The following is a 20,473-nucleotide window of genomic DNA, read 5'->3' as shown; positions in this document are numbered from 1 at the left end:
ATATTAGCTTAACCCAGTGGAGTTTTATGTTCCTCCTAGAATACAACATCTGGAGGGAAGCAGTCTAGAGCTGGTATGGTGGCTCTGCAATGCCAATAGAGACTTGATTTTTTTTTTTTCTCTCTCTCTCTCTCCTCAGATATCCATAGCAAGTAGTTTTTGTCCTTCTACTTTTCACTCTTTCCCACAAAGTGAATGTTCCATCTCCAGCATTGCATCTGTAGTCCAGGCAGGAAGAAGGGGAAGGACAAAGGGTAAAAGACTGAACAGCCAATCTCACCATGTCTTTCCTGTTTTTAAAGGGTTTATCCAAGAGCCCCACCTAGCAACTTCTGCTGACATCTCATTCTCTGGACTGTCACACAGCCACTCCTAACTGCTGCTCCAAACAAGATAAGGGCGCTGTTAGGAAAAGGAGAGGCTGAATGTTGCATTGCACCGGAACCACTGGTGTCTTCCATACTTCCATCACTGCTTACCTGGGCTTCCACAATATCTCCTCGTGTATCTGCCCACATCTACTCTTTCCCTTAATCCATTTTACATATATTATCAGACCAGTTACCCTGGAACTTGGCTCCAAATTCATCAGACTATTCTCCCCTCAACTTTTTGAGGTGTAATTGTGTATAGTTAAAATCTACAACGTGGTGATTTGATATACATTGTGAATGACTACCACAATCAAGTTAATTAACACATCCATCACCTCGCATGGCTATCATTTATTAGGAGTATGTGTTTGTGTATGTGGTGGGAATGCTTAAGATCTCTTTGCAAATATCAAGTATACAGTACAATGCTATTAATCATAGTTACAATACTGTAGACTAGCCCTCCAGTACTTACTCATCTTGTTACTGAATGTTTGTACTCTTTGACCAACATCATCCCCTTCCCCCAGCTCCTGGTAACCACCCTTCTATTCTGTTTCTATGAGTTCCTTTTTTTTTTTTTTTTTAAGATTCCACATATAGATGAGATTATACAGTATTTGTCTTTCTCTGGGTTATTTCACTAAGCACAATATCCTTTAGGTTCATCCATGTTGTCACAAATGGCAGGATTTCCTTTTTTATGGCTGAATAACATTCCATTGTGCCATGTTTCTTATGTATGTGTCATATTATTAAAATCTGCTCATCCATCTATGGACATTGTGGTTTTCAAATCTTGGCTATTGTGAATAATACTCAGTGAATATGGGAGTGCACATGTCTCTTTGAGATCCTGATTTCATTTCCCTCAATTCAGAAGTGGGATTGCTAGATCCTAGATCTTATTATGGTTCTATTTTTAATTTTTCTAAAGATTTTATTTATTTGAAAGAGAAAGCAGGACAGAGGGAGAGGGAGGAGCAGCTTCCCCACCGAGCAAGGAGCCCAATGCAAGGCTCAATCCCAGGACCATGGCATCATGACTTGAGCCTAAAACAGATGCTCAACTGACTAAGCTACCCAGGTGCCCCTATTAACTTTTTGAGGAAATTCCATAACTGTTTTCTATAATGGCCATACTAATTTACATTCCTACCTATAGTGGGAATGTACAAGAGTTCCTTTTCTCCACACCCTCCCCAAGTTATTATCTCTTTTTGATGATAACCATCCTAACAGGTGATATCTCATTGTGGTTTTTGCTTTGCATTTCCCTCATGATTAGTGATGTTGAGCATCTTCTCATATATCTACTGGCATTTGTATATCCTTTTTGGAAAAATGTCTACTCCAGTCATTTGCCCATGTTTTAATTGGATTGTTTATTTTTTTGCTTTTGAGTTGTAGGAGTTCCTTATATATTTTAAGTATTAACCCCTTATCAGATACATGGTTTGCACTGTGGTCCGAATGTTTGTGTCCCCTAGAATTTATATGTTGGTATCCTGGTCCATATTAAGAGGCCATGTCATGTATTAAGAGGGAGGGCCTTTGGAAGGTGATTAGGTCATAAGAACCCTATGAATGGGATTACTGCTTTTATAAAAAAAAAAGGCTCCAGAGAACTTGCTAGCCTCCCTCTACCATGTGAGGACACAGAAGATACTGGCTATGAACCAAAAAGAGCCTTCACCAGCCACTACATGGAATCTGTGGTGCCCTGATCTTGAACTTTTTAGTCTCCATAATTATGAGAATTAGGTTTCTGTTGTTTATAAGCTACCTGGGCTCTGGTATTCTGTTATAGCAGCCCGAGTGGACTAAGACAATTTGTAAATATCTTCTCCCTTTTCATAGGTTGCCTTTTCATTTTGTTGATTATTTCTTTTGCTGTGTAGAAACTTTTTGGCTTGCTATAGTTCCACTTGATTGTTTTTGCTTTTGTTGACTGTGTTTCTGGTGTCTGATCCAAAAAATCATTGCCAAGACTAATGTTAAGGCACTTTTTTTCCTTTGTTTACTTCTAGGAGTTATACAGTCCCAGGTCTTATAAGTCTTTAATCATTTTAAGTTCATTGTTTTGAGTTCTATAAAATGGGGATCCTGTCTCAGTCTTTTGCATGGACACCTATTTTTCCCAGCACCATTTATTGAAGACACTGTCCTTTCCCTATTGCTTATTCACGGCACTCTTGTCAAACACCGTTGACTATATATGAATGAGTTTATTTCTGGGCTCTATTCTGTTCCATTGGCTTATGTGTCTCTCTTTATGCCCGTACCATATAGTTTTGATTACTCTAGCTTTGCAATGATAGTTTGAAATCAGGAAGTGTTATGCCTCCAGCTCTGTTCTTCTTTCTCAAGATTGCTTTGGCTATTTGGGGTTTTTGTGGTTCCATGCAAATTTTAGGATTTTTTTTTCTATTTCTGTGAAAAATGCCATTGGAATTTTGATAAGGATTGTATTGAGTTTGTGGATCGCTTTGCATAGTGTGGAGATTTAAACAACTATTAATTCTTCTAATCCAGAAACACAAGATATCTCTCCATTCATTTCTGCACCTTCTTTAATTTCTTTCAATGTCTTACAGTTTTTGGTGTACATGTCTTTCATGTCCTTAAATTTATTCCTAAGCATTTTATTGTTTTCAGTGCTATTGTAAATGGAATTTTTTCTTTTAGATAAGTCATTCTTAATGTATAGAAATACAACTGAGGGATCCCTGGGTGGCGCAGCGGTTTGGCGCCTGCCTTTGGCCCAGGGCGCGATCCTGGAGACCCGGGATCGAATCCCACGTCGGGCTCCCAGTGCATGGAGCCTGCTTCTCCCTCTGCCTATGTCTCTGCCTCTCTCTCTCTCTCTCTCTGTGACTATCATAAATAAATAAAAATTAAAAAAAAATACAACTGATTTTTATACTTTTTTTTTTTTAAGCCTGCAACTTAACTGAATTTGTTGATTTAGTCCTAACATTTTTTTGGTGGAGTCCTTAAGGTTTTCGGCACATAGTACATGTCATCTGTGAACAGAGACCGTTTTACCTTTCCCTTGTGTTTGGAGGCCTTTTGTTTCTTGACGAATTGCTCTGGCTAGGTCTATGTTGAATACAAGTGGCAAGAGTGGGCATCCTTGTCTTGTTCACTATTGGATATGATGTTAGCTGTGGGTTTGTCATATGTGGCCTGTATAATGTTGAAGTAGGTTTCTTCTATCCTTAATTTGTTGAGTTTTTATCAGGAAAGAATGCTGTATTTTGTCAAATGCTTTTTTTTTTAAATTTTTATTTATTTATGATAGTCACACACACAGAGAGAGAGAGAGAGAGAGAGAGAGAGAGAGAGGGGGGCAGAGACACGGGCAGAGGGAGAAGCAGGCTCCATGCTCCATGCACTGGGAGCCCGACGTGGGATTCGATCCCGGGTCTCCAGGATCGCTCCCTGGGCCAAAGGCAGGCGCCAAACCGCTGTGCCACCCAGGGATCCCCTCAAATGCTTTTTCTTCATGGAGATGATCATATGATTTTTTATTTCATTCTGCTAATATGGTGTATCACTTTATTGACTTTGTATATGTTAGACCATCATTACATACAAAGGTTAAATACCATTTGATCATGGAATATGATCCTTTTCATGTGCTGTTGAATTTGATTTGCTAGTGTTTTATTGACAAATTTTGCATCTAAGTTCACCAAAGATATTGGTGTGTAATTTTCTTGTAGTGTCTTTGTCTGGCTTTGGTATCAGGGTAATGCTGGCCTCATAAGATGCATTTAGGAATGTTCCCTTCTCTTTAGTTTTTTGGAAGAGTTTGAGGAGGATTGCTTTTTAAGTTTTTCTTTAAATCCTTGGTAGCGCTCATCAGTGAAACCATCTGATCCTAGGCTTTTCTTTGTGAGACTTTTTATCACCAATTCAACCTCCTTACTTGTTATTGGTCTGCTTAGATTTTCTAGCTCAATGAGTTAATCTTATTAGGCTTGGTTTGTTGATCCTTTGTTTCTACGAATTTATTAATCTCTTCCAGGTAATCCAACTTGTTGATATATAATTGTTGATATATAATTGTTCATGATGATCTCTTATGATTCTTTGTATTTCTGTGATATCAGTTGTAATAGCTCCTTTAATTTTTGATTTTTGTCTTCTCTTTTTTTCTCAGTATAGCTAAAAGGTTGTCAATTTTATCTTTTCACAAAACCAGCTCTTTGGTTCATGGATCTTTTCTATCATTTTTCTAGTCTATATTTCATTGTTCTCTGATTTTTATCATTTCCTTCCTTCTGCTAACTTTGTGCTTAGTTTTTTCTTTTTCTAGTTCTTGAGGTATACAGTTAAGGTATTTTGAGTTTTTGTTTTTTGTTTTGAGAGACAGCAAGAGGGAGAGAGGGAGAGAGCACATGAGCAGGAGGTGGGTAGGGAGGAGAGAGATAATCTTAAGCAAGCTCCACACCCAGCATGGTGCCCAATGCAGGGCTTGATCTCACAACCCTGAGCCGAAATCAAGAGGCAGATGCTTAACTGACTGAGTTACCCACCCAGATGCCCCAAGATCTTTTTCTTAGTGTAAACATTTATTGTGATAAACTTCTCTCTCAGAATGGCTTTTGCTGCATCCCATATTTTAATATGTCATATTTACATTTGTTTCAAGATTTTTTAAACTTCCCTTTGATCTCTTTTGATTTCTTCATCATACTACTATTAAGAGATCTCCATCACTTGAACTCTAAAGCTCTTAATCTGGTATCTGAGAACCTCCATAATGTGTCTCCGTATGACCATGTAACTTGAGTTCCAGCTTACCTTTCCACATTCTACACCCCCAGATAAACAGTTTTATTATACTAAGCCCCAGCATTCCTTTCTTCATGCCTTTTCTCAGGCTGTTCCCGTTGTCCTCAGTTCCTTACATTTCATGCTGTAGGTCTAAGCCCTCACATCCTTCAAGGCTATAGGTCAAATGCCACCTCCTAGTTCAGCCCTTCCTGATCCTCTCAGGCTTTGTACCTCCTCTACATGGTAATGGTCATCTTCTCCCTTCAGTGAATGATTTTAAAGTCCATGTCCTAATTTCCTTCTGGAAAGCAGAGATCCTTACTAGAGACAAGTTCCTTCTAACATTGAGCCATACATGTTCAGTAAATAGTTGTGAGATGAGAGAATATTTCTACTAGGACTGTCAAAGAACTTTGTTCAAAGCTGACATTTGCATGTATCTATGTTAAGTACTAAGTGCTTCAAATGTAATCACTTAATTCTAACAACAATCTTTATGAGGTGGCTTCTTTTCAAAGCTCCCATATGACAGATAATGAAACTGAGGCACAGAACAATTAGGCAATCTACTCAAGATCATGTTGACTTTAAGTGGTAAAACAGCTTTTGAACAAATGAGATTCTAGAGCTCATGTTCTTTACAATTTCTTCTGTCTCACCAGAGAAAAGCACCAAGAAATCAAGAATGTTGCTCAGCTTCCTGATTATCCAGAACTCTCTGGGCAAGGGACTGCCTGTCCTGAGAGTGGGTCTACCTTCACTGAGGCCAAGGAGAGACCCTGGAGCGTGGAACAAGAGCTAAGGTCAGACCAAGGGTTTGATGCTGAACCTTTGCAAGTGAAATGGCCACACTTTAAAGTTCTAATGTATCAAAGAGTTGCCCACTAACCAACCCCACTCCAATATAAGAGAAAACAAGGTTGGGGATCCCTGGGTGGCTCAGCGGTGTAGCGCCTGCCTTTGGCCCAGGGTGCGATCCTGGAGTCCCGGGATCGGATCCCACATCGGGCTCCCGGTGCATGGAGCCTGCTTCTCCCTCTGCCTGTGTCTCTGCACCTCTTTCTGTCTATGTCTCTCATAAATAAATAAAAATCTTTAATTAAAGAAAAAAAAACAAGGTTGAAGTCTCTCTGCTGTTGAAGAAAATATGTGAATTCCATTTACATTTTGCTAAGTAGAGGGTTTTGCCAAGTTGCTCCTAGAAAAGCATTCTAAGAGTGGAATGGAAACCCTGATGTCTTTCTTACCTACGGGAGATCAATCACCCTATAAAACTCCTGTTTGCTTTAGGGAAAGTAAAAGAAGGGCATTGGAGGGATTGGTACACAGTCTGCACCTAGAGTGATGGGAACCCAGCCACCTCTCTGTTGGCAGTCCCTGTTAAGGATAACTACTGGGCCCCTGTGGTCCTTTGTTAACACATGGGTCTTACAGCTTTCCTAGAGAATGGTCCTGGTTTGGACCAATAAAATAGGGGCTGTAATTTTCACTAGCTGTCTTAAATAGCAAGCTCTGTTTGAATTTACTCCATCATACTCCAAGGCAGCAGATGCCATAAGCATTTTCCCTATTGTATGAAGCAGTGTGAACATCTGGCCCCTTCAGAAAAGGGAGTTATCTTTTCTTTCCCAAAATGATTGGAGAATCACTTTTTTTTTTTTTTTAAGATTTTACTTACTTATTCATGAGACATAGAAAGAGGGAGAGATAGGCAGAGGGAGAAGCAGGGTCCCCTGTGGGGAGCCCAATGCAGGACTTGATCCCAGGACCCCTGGGATCACAACCTGAGCCAAAGCCACCCAGGTGCCCCAGAAAAGTCACATTTTAAATATATATGCCCTACGGCTCTACTCTTGGGAAGATATGGAAGATTGTGATTTGACTGCTTTCTGCCACTAAAATAGCTCCCTGGCAGTCATTCATAATTTAGTGTAGTATATAGGATTGGAGGTATACCCATCAGATACGCATGTTCTGCTTCAATAATAATGCCAGACAGCATTTAGATACTAGAGATTTTTATTAGAACTTATAGTTTTTTTCTTATAAAAGTAACATGCTCAAAATAAATAATATCCAGGGAGTAAAAATTTAGAAAATAGAAATAAAAATATTTCCTAAAATCTAACCCAGAGATGATTACCTCCAATATTGCTTTAATATGCATATAAAATAGAATAATCCTTTAGTATTTAACTAGCTTTTTGTACTTGATAGTATATCACAAACATTTCTGATGTTTTATGGGAAGTTTTTTTTTTTTTTTTTTTTTTTTAAAGATTTTATTTATTTATTCATGATAGTCACAGAGAGAGAGAGAGGCAGAGACACAGGCAGAGGGAGAAGCAGGCTCCATGCACCGGGAGCCCGACGTGGGATTCGATCCCGGGTCTCCAGGATCGTGCCCTGGGCCAAAGGCAGGCGCCAAACCGCTGCGCCACCCAGGGATCCTATGGGAAGTTATATATATATATATATATATATATGTATATATATATTATATGTTATAAATATATATATAATAAAATATATAAAATAAAAATGTGATAAAATATATATATATATAACAAAATTTTAAAAATTAAATCTTTGAAGGGACAAATGAAAAGTTTTCCCTCCCACTCTGTCTTGCATCTACCTGGTTGTTATCCTCTATTCTCCATAGGTAACTACTTCTTTTTGTTGGTTTTAAAATATCTTCCCAGAGTTTCTTTGCACATTATAAACAAATTTAAATATATGTTCTTATTCCCTTCCCCACTTTTATGCAAAATACAGCCTTCTGTATCCACTTTTGATTTTTCTCACTAACAAATCCATCTAATCTTCCTGCAACATTGTCCATATTGAATTATTATTATATTGTCTGTTTTTAGATATTGCTTAACTAATTCCTGATTTGGGGATGATTTTTTTTTTTAGACCTATGCTGTTTCAAAACAGCTTTATTAGATTGTATCCAACTTTATATACAGCTCATGATTATTTCCTTAGGATAAATTATTTTAAATTCTTCGCTGGGCTTTTGCTTCGTGTTTTTCAAATTGTTTCTGAAATGTCCTAGCAATTTATACCTTTCTCACCAAGGGTTGCCAACAGGTCAAGAGGGAATTAAGTTGAAAGAGGCCATTTAGAACAGTGAACCTTTTGAATATTATGTGCAGAAGGAAGTAGGAACAAGAAAGCCATGGTGGACAGGTATTGTGATGGTGTGGAGGGAGAGGGGTCAGCAAGAGGTGGTTGGGCATACTTGAAAGAACACATCAGAACCCAAGTGAGATGTCCATTCCAGTCTTGCCTCTGAAGGGACAACCGGAATAAGTCTCTAAGGTCTTTGAGTCTGTTCCTTCATCATCGAAAAAGGAGGAGGAGTGCTTTCTGAGTTTATTCGGGCCCTCATTTTCTCCCAAAGCAGGTTTGTAAAGATGAAATGTGAGTCTTTACCAGCTCTAAAATTCTTTATTTTTTGGAACAGTACCTTTGTGTTCAGAGAAAATAAAAAGGGGGTTTCTGCTTATCCTGGTTGTGTTTTGAAGGGACAACCTCCTTCTTTATAAAGCTGTGTTACTAATCTCTCTTCATTTCAATAAATGCTAAGCCTACACCTCTCAATCTATCATCTTTCATAAAATTAGGAGTAAACTGGAGAATGTTAAAAGTATAAGAGATTCCTGACTCCCTGTGTGTAAATTTTTAAAACACTTATTTTTAGATGATGTAACATAGATGGTATGGATCTGCAATAGCATTAAGCAGCAGCAGGTGAATCATACAAACCCTGACCTTAGGGAGGTGGAGGCAGTAGATTTGGCTCTGTGGGGTGCAGTGATTTAACAGGTGGCAGCCGGGGAACGGAGCTAGAGTTCAGAAACGCTCTACTCAGGCTCCCCAGTCATCAGCAAACCCTGTGGGCAGGTGGTCAGTTACCGGTCAGCTCAGTGTCAAAGCCATTTGTCACTAGAAGCTTCCTCAACATCACCAGAGAAGAACTCTGGTCACTGAGAGAAGACTGGTCAAGAATAAATAAGATGCCCAGGTATTTCCTTCCTTTCCACAGCAAGCAAACTAGAGAGGATCCTCCAGGTGTGCAGGAATTGGAAGCATTAATAGACACAATCCAGAAGCAACTGAAAGATCACCCATGCAAAGACAACATTCACGAAGCATTTCAAATTTATGACCAGGAAGCTTCAGGATTTGTCGACAAAGAAAGATTCTTTAAAATCTGTGACTCTCTCAACCTCCCAATTGATGATTCCTTGATTAAGGAGGTCAGTATGAATTGTTCTTCTGGGTAGATTGCAGAGGCTGTGAACACCTGTTTGTTCTCTTCCAGAGGCAATTGTATATTTTAATAGGAAAATTTAAGATGTTCAAATCAGATCTCTTATTCGGCCCTGGTTATGATGTTTCCCCTGGATTCTCACATTGGGGTTCTTTGCTAATGGCTGCTGAAAGGGCCTCTCTTTAAGTGTGTATGGGCTAGATGGCACACAGTGGCTGATAAGCCATATCCGGTTGAAGGAGGGCTACAGAGGTGATCCAAGAGGGGCAGCCCTGAGGGGAGACTCAGAGGAAACTAGATTGAGCAGGAGCCTATGACCCCCTTGCCAGCCAGTGCTTATGTTACCCAGCAGGATAGCTAGCCTGGGAGAAGGTGTGACCACTGCCAGGTGGCAGTGGTTTCTGCCAGTAAGGGGACACACATGGCCAGCTGCAAATGGAGAAAGGTCATGGACATTCTCCTGGAATTTTCATGAGTGAGTGGAAGAGGGTTTCATTAGAAATCCCTTTAGCCAGAGCTTCCCTGGAACCCAGAAGAAAATTTCTCCCACAATTGCCAATGACTATGACTTATCATGGAGACTCCTCGCTGATAAAAACCACTGCCGTAGACCTTCTTAAAGATCTTTTAGCAAAAAGGGGATGTTTAGAAGTGAAGACTCATTTAGGGGAGTCTGTCCTGTGGTGCTGTAGGGCCTAGGTTGGAGATGAGGATTTTTCAGATACTGGAACATCGGCAAGGGAGGGGCGAAGATGGCAGAAGAGATGTGTTCACTTGGGAAAATGCCCATTTAGCTTCCCAAAGCTCACATTGACAGCTTGCCCGCTTTTGATTTTTAAGTCATTTGTGCTGTGACCTTGACATAGGAGGAACTGCAGTCAGCGGGCAGTGAGGTGGGGAAGGTGTGGGTGGCAAGGATCTGCACACATAAAGGTAACCACAGCAGGTCACTACCACTACCCTCTACAGTTGAGCATCAGGGGACATGGTTTGAGCAATGATGCACTGCTTCTCGGCCTTTTGACTAAGACCAAGTGAGCAGTGACCTAACTAGATCCTTCTGTTAGGCTGTGATCACAGCAGCTTGCTATTTTATGAGTTTTACTCTGCGCAGACTGGTGGACAAAGCTCATATTTGAATATAAAAATAATTAAAAGTGCTCTAGAAATGACAATGTTCTCATAAATGTTAGTCCTGAAGTCTCAGGCGGGCCATTGCCTCCCTCTGAGCTTCAGCTTCATTAAGTTGAAGATGGGGATGACATCTGGCCTCCCTGCCCGGTTCACAGGAGCATCTTAGAGACCGCTGATAGGGACTCCGGCCTGGCTTCCAGGGGCTGCGGATGGTTATTGCTAAGCGCGCCCTGCAGCTCTGTGTCACCTGTTCTGTGCTCTCTCCGCAGCTGATCAGGCTGTGCTCTCACGGAGAAGACAAGATTAACTACTATGACTTCGTGCGTGCCTTCTCAAACTGACCTGGCTGACGAGAGCACGCAGGACGAGGCTTTGAGGTTAGCCCTACGTTTTGAAACACCTTGTGCTTTTCATAGAGGCGTTTACAGGGCTCTTAAAATTCTGCTTTTTGGTTCTTAGATTTCAATCCTACCTAAGTCTAAATTAAAATTGGGTCTTTTAAGAGCTAAGATTGGTGCTTTATTTAGGGGAAGGAGGGGGTATTGTGATGGTTAATTTTGTGCATCAACTTGTATGATCCACGGGGTGCCCAGACTCAGACATTTTTCTGGGTGTGTCTGTTTCTGGATGAGATTAACATTTGAATCAGTAGGCTGAGTGAAGCAGCTTGCCCTCCCTGCTGGACGTGGGTGGGCCACATCCAATCCATTGAAAGCCTGAATAGTAAAGGCTGGTCCTTCCCAAAGGAAGAGAGAATCCCTCCTGTCTGCCTTTGAACTGTGACCTCAACTTCTTCCTGCCTTACGACTCCCACTAAACAGTGGCTCATCCCAGGTCTCGCGCCTGCTGGCCTGGCCTGCAGACTAGAGCTCCACTGTCAGCTCTCAGGGCCTCCAATTTGCTGAGTGTGGATCTTGGGATTTGTCAGCCTCCATAATCATGTGAGACAATTCTTTATAATAAACTTCTTTCTCTATTCATATATTCCACTGGTTCCGTTTCTCTGGAGAAAGGTATAGAATGCTTAATACAGGTATAGAATGATTAAGAGCAGAAGGAAAGCTAAGAGAAGCACCATTTGGGGTGTTGGAAATAAGCACTCAGTACTGCTGTTGCTGCGAGCCGATGCCCCCCCGCCCCACTACCACCACGTACCTGCTTACCCCAATATTGTAGGGAAATTCACGTTCTCACTAGTAGAAAATGGAAAAGAATAGGAGTGTGGTACAAATAGTAGGTTATACATTGTTTCATGAAACTTTTGTTTCAACTGAGCGTGTGTTTACTGGGTCCTAATAGAAAACATATTCCTTGATGTGAATTATAGTTTAAAAATATATATAGATAGAAAAACGCTGCTTTTCAAGAGCCTGGTTGAGATGGGAGGAAAAATAGTTATTAGTTATCTAATCAACTCTGCCTCAGCTTTTTAGAACCAGGGCTGTTTCCAAGTTAAAGTCCACCACTACCCCCATCTTTATAAGTGCTAGCCCAGATTCTCCCTTCTTCCTCCCTTGGGCAGTGGTGTAAACGACTACTTCCTTTCCTACTTTCGGTCGGTATCTCAAGACCTCATTTTTAAATGTTACCCGCAGTCACTTAACTATTGAAAGCCTAAGCTCTGAGTATTCAGAAGTCCATTTCAGTCTAAGGTAAAAATACTAAGCTCTATACCCTGCTTGCCCAAGCTGAGAAGCCTGTGTGTGTGTGTGTGTGTGTGTGTGTGTGTGTGTGTGTGTGTGTGAGTGAGAGAGAGACAGAGATGGGGGGGAGGGGAGAGGGTGGGTGCTAGGATAGGTACAGTGAGTTTGTTCTTCCTTCTGGTTTCTGTTCCTTTTGCCCCCATCTGGCCGTCCCACTGCTTCTGGCCTTTGCAGTACCTGGGAAGGGAAGGGAGGAGATACCAGAAGAGGAAGAGGGCAAAGTCTTATTTCTGTGGCAGGTGGAGTCAGGGTTTTGAGCATGTCATGTGCCGAAAGGCTGGCTCTTGCTCTCTCCCAGGGCAGCTTTTGTGAGTTCTTAGGACCCTTTCCCACAGGAACCTCCCAGTGCACCATTCTCGGTACAGATGCCCAGTCCCCAGCGCACCTGGTCCAGCAGTACATTCCCTCCAGGTTCCTCCTCATCCCCTTGGAGGCCTATGCGTGGGGGTCCCCGCGGGCTTACCCTTCCAGGGCCTTCACCCTGACCCAGTGTGTCCATCTAGATGGCTCAGCTCAGCTGGTCCCTCTCCTGGAGATGCACCATAGGTGAGAATCAGATACCCTAAATCTCACATGCTCTGAACTCCAGGGGACACGTGTCAAACCCAGAGTCTGTCAAAGCACCTTCCTCACTCAGCTTGTAGCCCTACAGCATCTCTACAGCCCCTTTCAAGAAACCACACCCCAGTAACTTCCCCACAGCCCTTGCAAGAGGGAAGGTCACAGAAGTTTGGATCCTCAGTCTTCCATGGACCGGCACCGACTGCAGCACATGGAGATCCCCACCACCTTCCATCTGTGGCCGAGATGGAGACCTCAGGAAAAAAGCCATCCTACCACCTTTTGCGGTCCAGGCTCTGAGCCCGTCTAACCTCGTCTGACAGTTCTCCTTTGGTTCCCTGTCCCAGCCCCATGGCAGCGGGGAGCAGGATGAAAAAATGTAAGCCCCACTGTGAAGGTCAGACGTGGCCCCAGAGGACGGTCCCGAGCACGGCGGGCAGCATTCACACACGTCGCTGCAGCTCACGGTCTGCTCCTCGCTTCCAGCCTTAACCAAGACAGATGCTTGGGATCTGTCTGCCCTGTCCCCTGGGACAGACCACTTCCCAGAAGACCAGAGCCAGCAGGTCATGCTGGGGTTGCACACTCCCCACTCAGACCCGCTGATTTCCACACGACAGTTGAGTGGAGGAGCCACACACATATATCCTTCTCCTAGTGAATTCCGGTGGTGCCGCAGCCATCGGACGTCACCCAGGCGACAGTCCCACCCAGCACCCAGCACCCAGCTGGGGTCCTGGCTCAGGTGATGGAAGAGCGGAGCATCCGCCTGCAGCAAGCAGTATCGTAGGGAGGAGCATTGGCCCCGTGTGAGGGGTCACCAGGGAGGGGAGACAAGCGACCTCACTACTAGCGTCCGGCCCAGAGGCCAACAGTGCAGCTACCCACTCTAACTGAACAGTGTGCACCGGGTACCTTAGAGTGGCTTATGCACTTGGGGCTAGCAAAAGCTGCCCTGACGGCGAAGAGTGCTCCGAGTTAGCCACTGCTCGGGCTCTGGGCCTGGACCCAACTCTGTCTGTCGCACCAGGAGGCCTTGAAAATACCATCTAATTACGGTGTATCAGACCACAGCTATAGGCTTGGAGGGTATTTGGGACCAACAGGTGGAGAGATCTCTAAATGTTTCCAGAGAATCAAGGGTCCCTAGGGTGAGTGACTCATTAATATCCTGCTGGCACCTGAGTACATGTGTTCATAAAAAAAAAAAAAATTGAATGCTTTACTTATACCATGAACTGAGCCTCACTATCCCTTAAATCTCACCACCACCACTCCCTGCAAAAACAAGCAGCAAGTACACAGCCTCCAGAACTGTGGAACACAGATGAGCAAACAGCTCAAAGGTTTACTGCCCAAGGTCACCTAGCTGCTTATGGCAGAGTGGCACGGAAACCCAAGTCTGCCCCAGAGCTTGGCCTCTGTGGGTGTCATTCACCTTCGCCTCAGGTGAATGCATCCTGTAGAATCCTCATGCGCGGTGGGTGTAAACCACCACCTATGACTGCACTCCTCTCCTGAGATCTCTAAAGATGGCTCTGGAAAGCTCAGACTGCTGCAGGCAAGAGCAGGCCACAGAACGGACACCAGCAATCCACCACCCCCCCCTCCCCGTCATTACTAATACTATTTGGCACCAACTCTAATATTTTACACGCATGCCTGCTTCCTTCTCTAAGCCTGGGACCTCACAAGGCAGCATGAGCCTGCGGTGCTTCCCCGGGGAGCTTGTCTGCAAACCCTGTGTCAAAACTCCTTTCCACTTTTCTGCTTTATGGTTACAGACTCAAAACTGCCTATCACTACCTAGCACTCGAGATAACTTTTCTCCATCCTTGATTCTAATTCCCTCATCCACATGACCAAAATGAACAAATACAGCTCAAGAAAGATCCACAAGAAAGGATTCATAGTGAAAAACAATGTAAATGAGACTAAAATTGACAATTATTTTTCAAGTGAAAGCAAATGGAAGCATCCAGATTAAAAAGGAAGAGAAGGAAATATTAACAGACGATTAGATGGATAATTCTATGCCTTTTATTCAGTTATTTCAAAAATATTTGTTGATTTTTCAAAATGTACATTTAAAAAAAATCCATACAAAACTGTAATTTGTTTTAAAACCAGACAGAAACCGTGGAAAAGGCTTTTGAAAAAAGTTCACTGAAAGTAAAAAGAACCCCCCCCCCCAAAACAAAACAAAACCTTTTACATGAAAGCATAAATACGGCAGGTACAAATTTTCCTTGAGTTCCTTGTTGAAATTTGGTCCATAACATGAACAGGCTAAAGTAGAAAAACAAAGACAACTTGTCCACGTTTGCATTATGAGTTGCTCATGGCACCAGCAGCCTCAGCTCATCCTTCAGGTGTTTATTAAACAAGAAGTGAAAAATGAGGTGTGTGGTCTCATCACATAAACACTCGGGTCCGTACCCAAGGAAACGGTGGTACTTCAGGCCCAGCCAGCTCCTAGCAGGTGAACAGGGCTGCTTCTCAGAACAACCTCCTTCCTCTCCACACAAACAAGAAACTCTAGAATGCTTTTAGGCAGAACGACGGTGACATCTCAGGTGTGACAAGAGATCTTATTCCCAGACACCTATTTAATGCCCCATCGTAAGGATGGTGGGATTTTTTTTTTCCTTTTCATCAGAATTTTGTTAGACTATATGGTGATGCTACAGTGTTCTAGAAGAGTGCCACAGAAACCCAGCCAGGACGAAGACAATGACAGCAACGAAGGGAAAGTGGCACCCATTTCTTCTGTAGGGGATGACGACCACCCTCCCCCGGGGCCCTTCCCTTCCCAACTGCAGGGTGTTTGGGGACAGTGGGGCCCGTGGAAAGACCACTGGCTGGGAGAGTTATTGCACAACCCGGAGGAGCAAGGCAGGCAGCTGCTGCTAACATAGGGAACACTGAATTAGGAGCGCCAAGGAATTCTGCAACAGCCAAATGAGACCCACGGTCAGCCCAGGCTCTGTGAGCAAACACTTGTGACTGGGAAGTAAAAGTAAACACCTTTATTGTATCAGCTGGGGGTTGAATGGGAAGAGGAGGTTATAGCCAGGCTACCTTTCTTTTTAATCTGGTGGGCTGGGGGGGGGGGGGGCGCTGGCCCCTTGAGGCCTAGTGCTCCCCGAGGTCTCTGGGCCTCCCACCCCAGGTAGGAGGTGCGGGTGCCTGCAGCTGGGCTGTTGGGGCTTCTGCAGCCACCCACGTGGGCCAGAAAGCCAACACGAGGGAGAAACCAGGAACAAAACCTACAACATACTCTGGACCCCAACACCATGGAGGGAGGGGACTAAGACCAATGAAGCCAAACTGTCACAGTCCATGTCCCCTCTACGAGTACATGTACCAGGGTCCAGGGTCACATGACAAACCATGCTCGAGGCCTGGCTGTGTAGGGGGGTGTGGGGAGGCCACCCAGCACAAGCCAAGGCTGGAAGACTGTGCAGCAAGTAAGGCACTTCTTACATAAAAAGGCTGAGGGTCTGCTCAGGAAAGGAGCCCTCAGGGGTCACCGAGCACAGGGTCAGCCCGGGACGCAGAAGTCCCAATGCTTTTCTGAGGCCGCTCTACAGAGAGGGAGTGGGCCGGAGGGCAGGCAGCTGCCCTCCATGGCTGGGGACACCAGAGTGAAGGGAGGGGAGTCGGTGAAGACTTCCTCTCGGGGCCAGCTGGGCCGGAGAGGGCCTCTATTGAAGTTTCACACGGTCTGACGATGACCCGGGTCCCCAGTCGTGCCCACAGTTCCTACTGAGGGGCAGGGCCACGGGCGGGGGAGGCAGCAGGAGGGAATAAAGACCACTCTGTTGTCCTGCCTCTGTCAGGGAGGAACAGGGAGCCGTGACATTCGACATTTGGGAATGAAGTCCGTTCCCTTGGGTCTCTGAGGCCTGCGGCCGGGGAGGAACACTCGACCAGGAAGGCTAAAACCTGTGAAGGAGATCCAAACCAAGCCTTCCATGGCCACATGGGGCCTGGCAAGCCACTGCAAATTTTAAAAGGCATCCAGGGAACAGAATTTGCTCCTGTGGAATCTTGGGAGGGGGTATCCTCTGCCCCTACCTCTCCTTCACCACTTAGGAAAAAAGCCCAAGGGTACTGAGGAAGGAGGTCTTTAGAGGAGAACCCAGACGCGCACTCCCCCGAGAACACCCAGGCCAGGCTTCAGGGGTCTCTAGGTGCCGAGGGATTCCAGTCAAGAGAAGCACCTGCAAAGTGGCCAGAGCCACAAGGTCTATTTTGGTTTCTGAAACGTTAGTGAGCTCTGCCTTGGGAGAGAAACAGAAAAGGCTCCTGGCAACCGTTCAGGTCTGGTGGCCTCCCCCTGCCCCCAGCACACAGGGTGAGAAAGCACTAGGATGGGGGCGGAGCAGCTCCCCTCCTGGCTCTGCTTACACCCAGTTTCCTCCAGAAACTTCCCTACCTTCAAAAAGAACACGTGTAACTTATTAATAGTGCAGTTATCAGAGCCTGATGGTAAAATAACTCTCTCACCACCGAACCCCAGCAGCAAGGGTCCCCCAGCCCCACCACACGGCCTGCCTCTCCCGCCACTGCCACCTGCTCAGCCGCCTCCGCGCCCGGGCTGGTCAGGGGCGGTCTGGGCAGAGGCGGCTGGTGCTGAGGTAGATGAGCGTCTGTTCTGCTCTTGCCGAGCCCGCCTCTCAAACCTGGAGCTGGCCTGGCCTCCTGGGCACAGAACAGCGTGTTGAAGACCCACGAAGACAGCCAAGGTGGCCCGGTCAGGAGAAGCCAGCACAAGCAGCTCAGGACGAACGGGGGTTATTTCCGCCCCTGGCAACCTGCTCGGAGCCAGCCTGCCAAGCCCAGGCTCCGCTCTGAAACGTGGCGGGGATGCCAGTGGGGTGACAAAGCACCCTACAGTCACTCTCCTCGCCCCTGCCCTCTAATCATGCCTAAGGCCGGGCTGGTGACATGGGAGCCTTACTCATAGTCTCAGGGGTGTTGACATGGCTGGAAAAAAAAAAAAAAATGACCCCTCAGCCCAGCACACACCCGTCCTCTGTGGAACAGAGCCTATGTTGGCCCCAGCCACTTGGGGGGTGGGGGAGCGGTGCCACCTCTGAACCACACATGCCACAGCACCAGACGCTTGCAGGAGACTTAGGGAACGTGAGGCCATGTGGTCTCAAGCAACAAATATTTAGGATGTCTATGGACGTGAGAAGGGAGGCCGTCTGACAGCACGCCTCGAGCCGCTCTCCCCACCTCCCGGCCTGCAGCACATGCGTACCTGCCAAAGCTGAACCGGGGCTCACCTGGGGGAGTGGCCCCTGGCGGGGAGCAGCACGCTGCCGGGACGCAGCCAGGGGAGAACCGGGATGGGCGGTGTGGCCGATGGGGCAGGTGTGGAGGCTGCTGGCCTCACAGGGCAAGGTAGGGGGTGTGAACAAAACCACAGCCTGGGTGCGGGTATTTGGTCAAGTGGCTAAAGGGGGTCTTGGCTCATCTGCTGGGTTGACACCAAGCCACCTGCTTGGCAGCGTTCTGCTCTATGGCCCAGAGAAGCGTCAGAGAAGATGGGAGAAATGCATCTATCCAAAAATGCCATCCTGCTTCCTAAGGCTCCTCAGAGGCCAAGGGTAGCTCTTCCCGTTTCCACAGCCCTATCCTGGACAGAGAGGAGGGTATACGATGGTGTTCGGGTGCAAATCCTGCAGATCCTGGAAAATTAAATCTATCTCTGATATAAGCAACATGGGGAAGGGGAGTTGCCATGATGAAAAGGCCCATCTCTCCCTTTTGAGGATAATAATCCAAGGTTTGGCTTCTACTGTGATACCAGAATAGAGGACCAGCACATCAAATGACACCATCTCTACACCCACTGAAAACTGCTCCCCACACCTCAGCGCAGAGTTCAAGAGTTCTTAACAACTCTAAGAGCCTAAGAGCCTGACCCCTTCTGGAAGTCCTCCCCAGGCCCCATACAGACTTGGGGGCCTTGTCTTTGGGTGGAGAAGAGGGAAGGACTATGTGAGGGGCAGGGCGGGGGCCTCCCTGTGGCACCGCTGTGTCTGCTCATCTACCCTGTGGATGCATCTGAGTCAGTCCTGCTTTCGTACAGCCTAAAACGAGCAGGTACGCTCAGCAAACATCGCAGGGTGGCGACCACCATCCCAAAGCCACTTAACAGATAAGCGGGCGGGTAAGTAGCCGGGCGACCCTCCCTGCGGCACCAGGGGGGCCAGTGGGGGGACCTTGGGGTTCCTGCAGCAAGAGAGACGAAGCAGGCCATGAGGCCAGCCCCTCGCAGGGCCGCCTGCATCTGGGCTTCAGGACCCGCATCTCCAGACTGCTCTGTGAACTGTGGTTTAATTGGGGTTTGAATGCTGGTGAACAGTTGAAAAAGCAGCCCGGGCTGAAGAGAGGCCTAGGTCGACCACTCCATCACCTCTGCCACCATTACCTTTCCAGAAGAGCCTGCTGCCCTGTCCACTTTGTTCTTGCTCTAGAGGGTGGGAAGGCTTGTCCTCCTTCGGCATCTCCCCAGCAGAGTGGGGGCTGACTGGCCTCCATCCAGGACTGGCCACCAGGAAGCAGTCTTGAGTCACGGGACCCAACACAGTTACCACCACCTTTCAGGAGTCACAGGTCACCATGCCCAACAGTCAAATGCCCCGGCATTGCCAAGGGGCAGTGGCGCCACCAGGCCTCTGGACTGGAACCATACATCTGGGTTAATCAGCACCTGGAGATAATGATCCCAGAGGGCTGGTCTCTCCTCTCCTTGCCCCAACACGGGGCCCCCCAGGGGCCTGCGACCAGCCCCGGGTGGAGGCTCACTGGCACGAGGCTTCTGACTTTGACAGGTCCTGGGGACTGATGCTGGGTGTTGGATGGCCGGGATTGCAATTTGAGCTCCCTCTCATTGTAAAAATCAGACACAGAAAAATTGCACAATACGGTGAAAAGTCAGGGGAAGCAGCCATGAAGGAAGAGAAAGAGGAGGCAAGCAGAGAGACAACAACGAGAGCCTGGGCTTCTAGAAACCCAACACAGCACAGAGGTGAGGACATGAGGTGGCTTGAGGGAGAGAAAGAAGAAGAGTTTTGGTTTTATTGAGAATGGTTTATGGAAGAGGAAGGAGAGAAAACCAAGAAAGAAGAAAGAAGAAAAGCCCCGTTCGAAGACAGGTTCCTGCTGCTTGAGACGCAGCATCAGGAGCAGGCGGGGGGAGGCAGTGGTGGGGGCCGGGCTCCCCACCTTCCTGCTGGGCGCCCACGACAGGATCCCTGTTCCGGCACTTTGGCCTCAAGGAGACTTGAGTTTCTTAGTCCGTGGGGAGGTCCCATTCTCCGCTTTCACCACTCCGTTTTCATGGTAACCTAGGAAGTGAAGGGGACAGACCGACGTGGTGTTTCCGCCAGGCTCCGCGCACACGGAGAGGGGCCTGGGGGCGGGGGCAGCACACACGGGACAGGTCAGGAGGTGTGTCTGAGGCGGCTCCCCCCGAAAAGAGAAACCAGCACACGGTTCCTGGGGGGCCCTGCTTCCCACAGGGTGACTCTGCCAGAGGTGGGTGGTCTCTGTCCTTCAGTGGAAGGGGGCAGAGGTGACATTCAGTGGTGACCCAGGAACAGGCTGGGGCC

The 20,473-nt window shown here is 46.3% G+C and overlaps 2 protein-coding genes across 4 annotated transcripts in view; one reads left to right on the top strand and one right to left on the bottom strand.

The window, feature by feature from the left end:
- Positions 1 to 11,087, top strand: part of EFHC1 (EF-hand domain containing 1) — a 63,307-nt gene extending 52,220 nt beyond the window's left edge. For both annotated transcript variants that reach the window (XM_077903677.1, XM_077903676.1), the window contains 3 exons: positions 5,822 to 5,962; positions 9,217 to 9,430; positions 10,848 to 11,087. In XM_077903677.1, the coding sequence (XP_077759803.1) occupies positions 5,822 to 5,962; positions 9,217 to 9,430; positions 10,848 to 10,919 (427 nt within the window). In that variant the 3' untranslated portion in view covers positions 10,920 to 11,087. The remainder of the gene's footprint in view (positions 1 to 5,821; positions 5,963 to 9,216; positions 9,431 to 10,847) is intronic.
- Positions 11,088 to 14,859: 3,772 nt separating this feature from the next.
- Positions 14,860 to 20,473, bottom strand: part of TRAM2 (translocation associated membrane protein 2) — an 81,756-nt gene continuing 76,142 nt past the window's right edge. For both annotated transcript variants that reach the window (XM_077903674.1, XM_077903675.1), the window contains one exon: positions 14,860 to 20,209. In XM_077903674.1, the coding sequence (XP_077759800.1) occupies positions 20,136 to 20,209 (74 nt within the window). In that variant the 3' untranslated portion in view covers positions 14,860 to 20,135. The remainder of the gene's footprint in view (positions 20,210 to 20,473) is intronic.

The sequence above is a fragment of the Canis aureus genome, chromosome 7 (assembly GCF_053574225.1).
Source record: "Canis aureus isolate CA01 chromosome 7, VMU_Caureus_v.1.0, whole genome shotgun sequence".
Lineage (NCBI taxonomy): Eukaryota > Metazoa > Chordata > Mammalia > Carnivora > Canidae > Canis > Canis aureus.
Note: the sequence above shows the minus strand (reverse complement) of the source record. Positions and strands in the feature narration are given on the sequence as shown.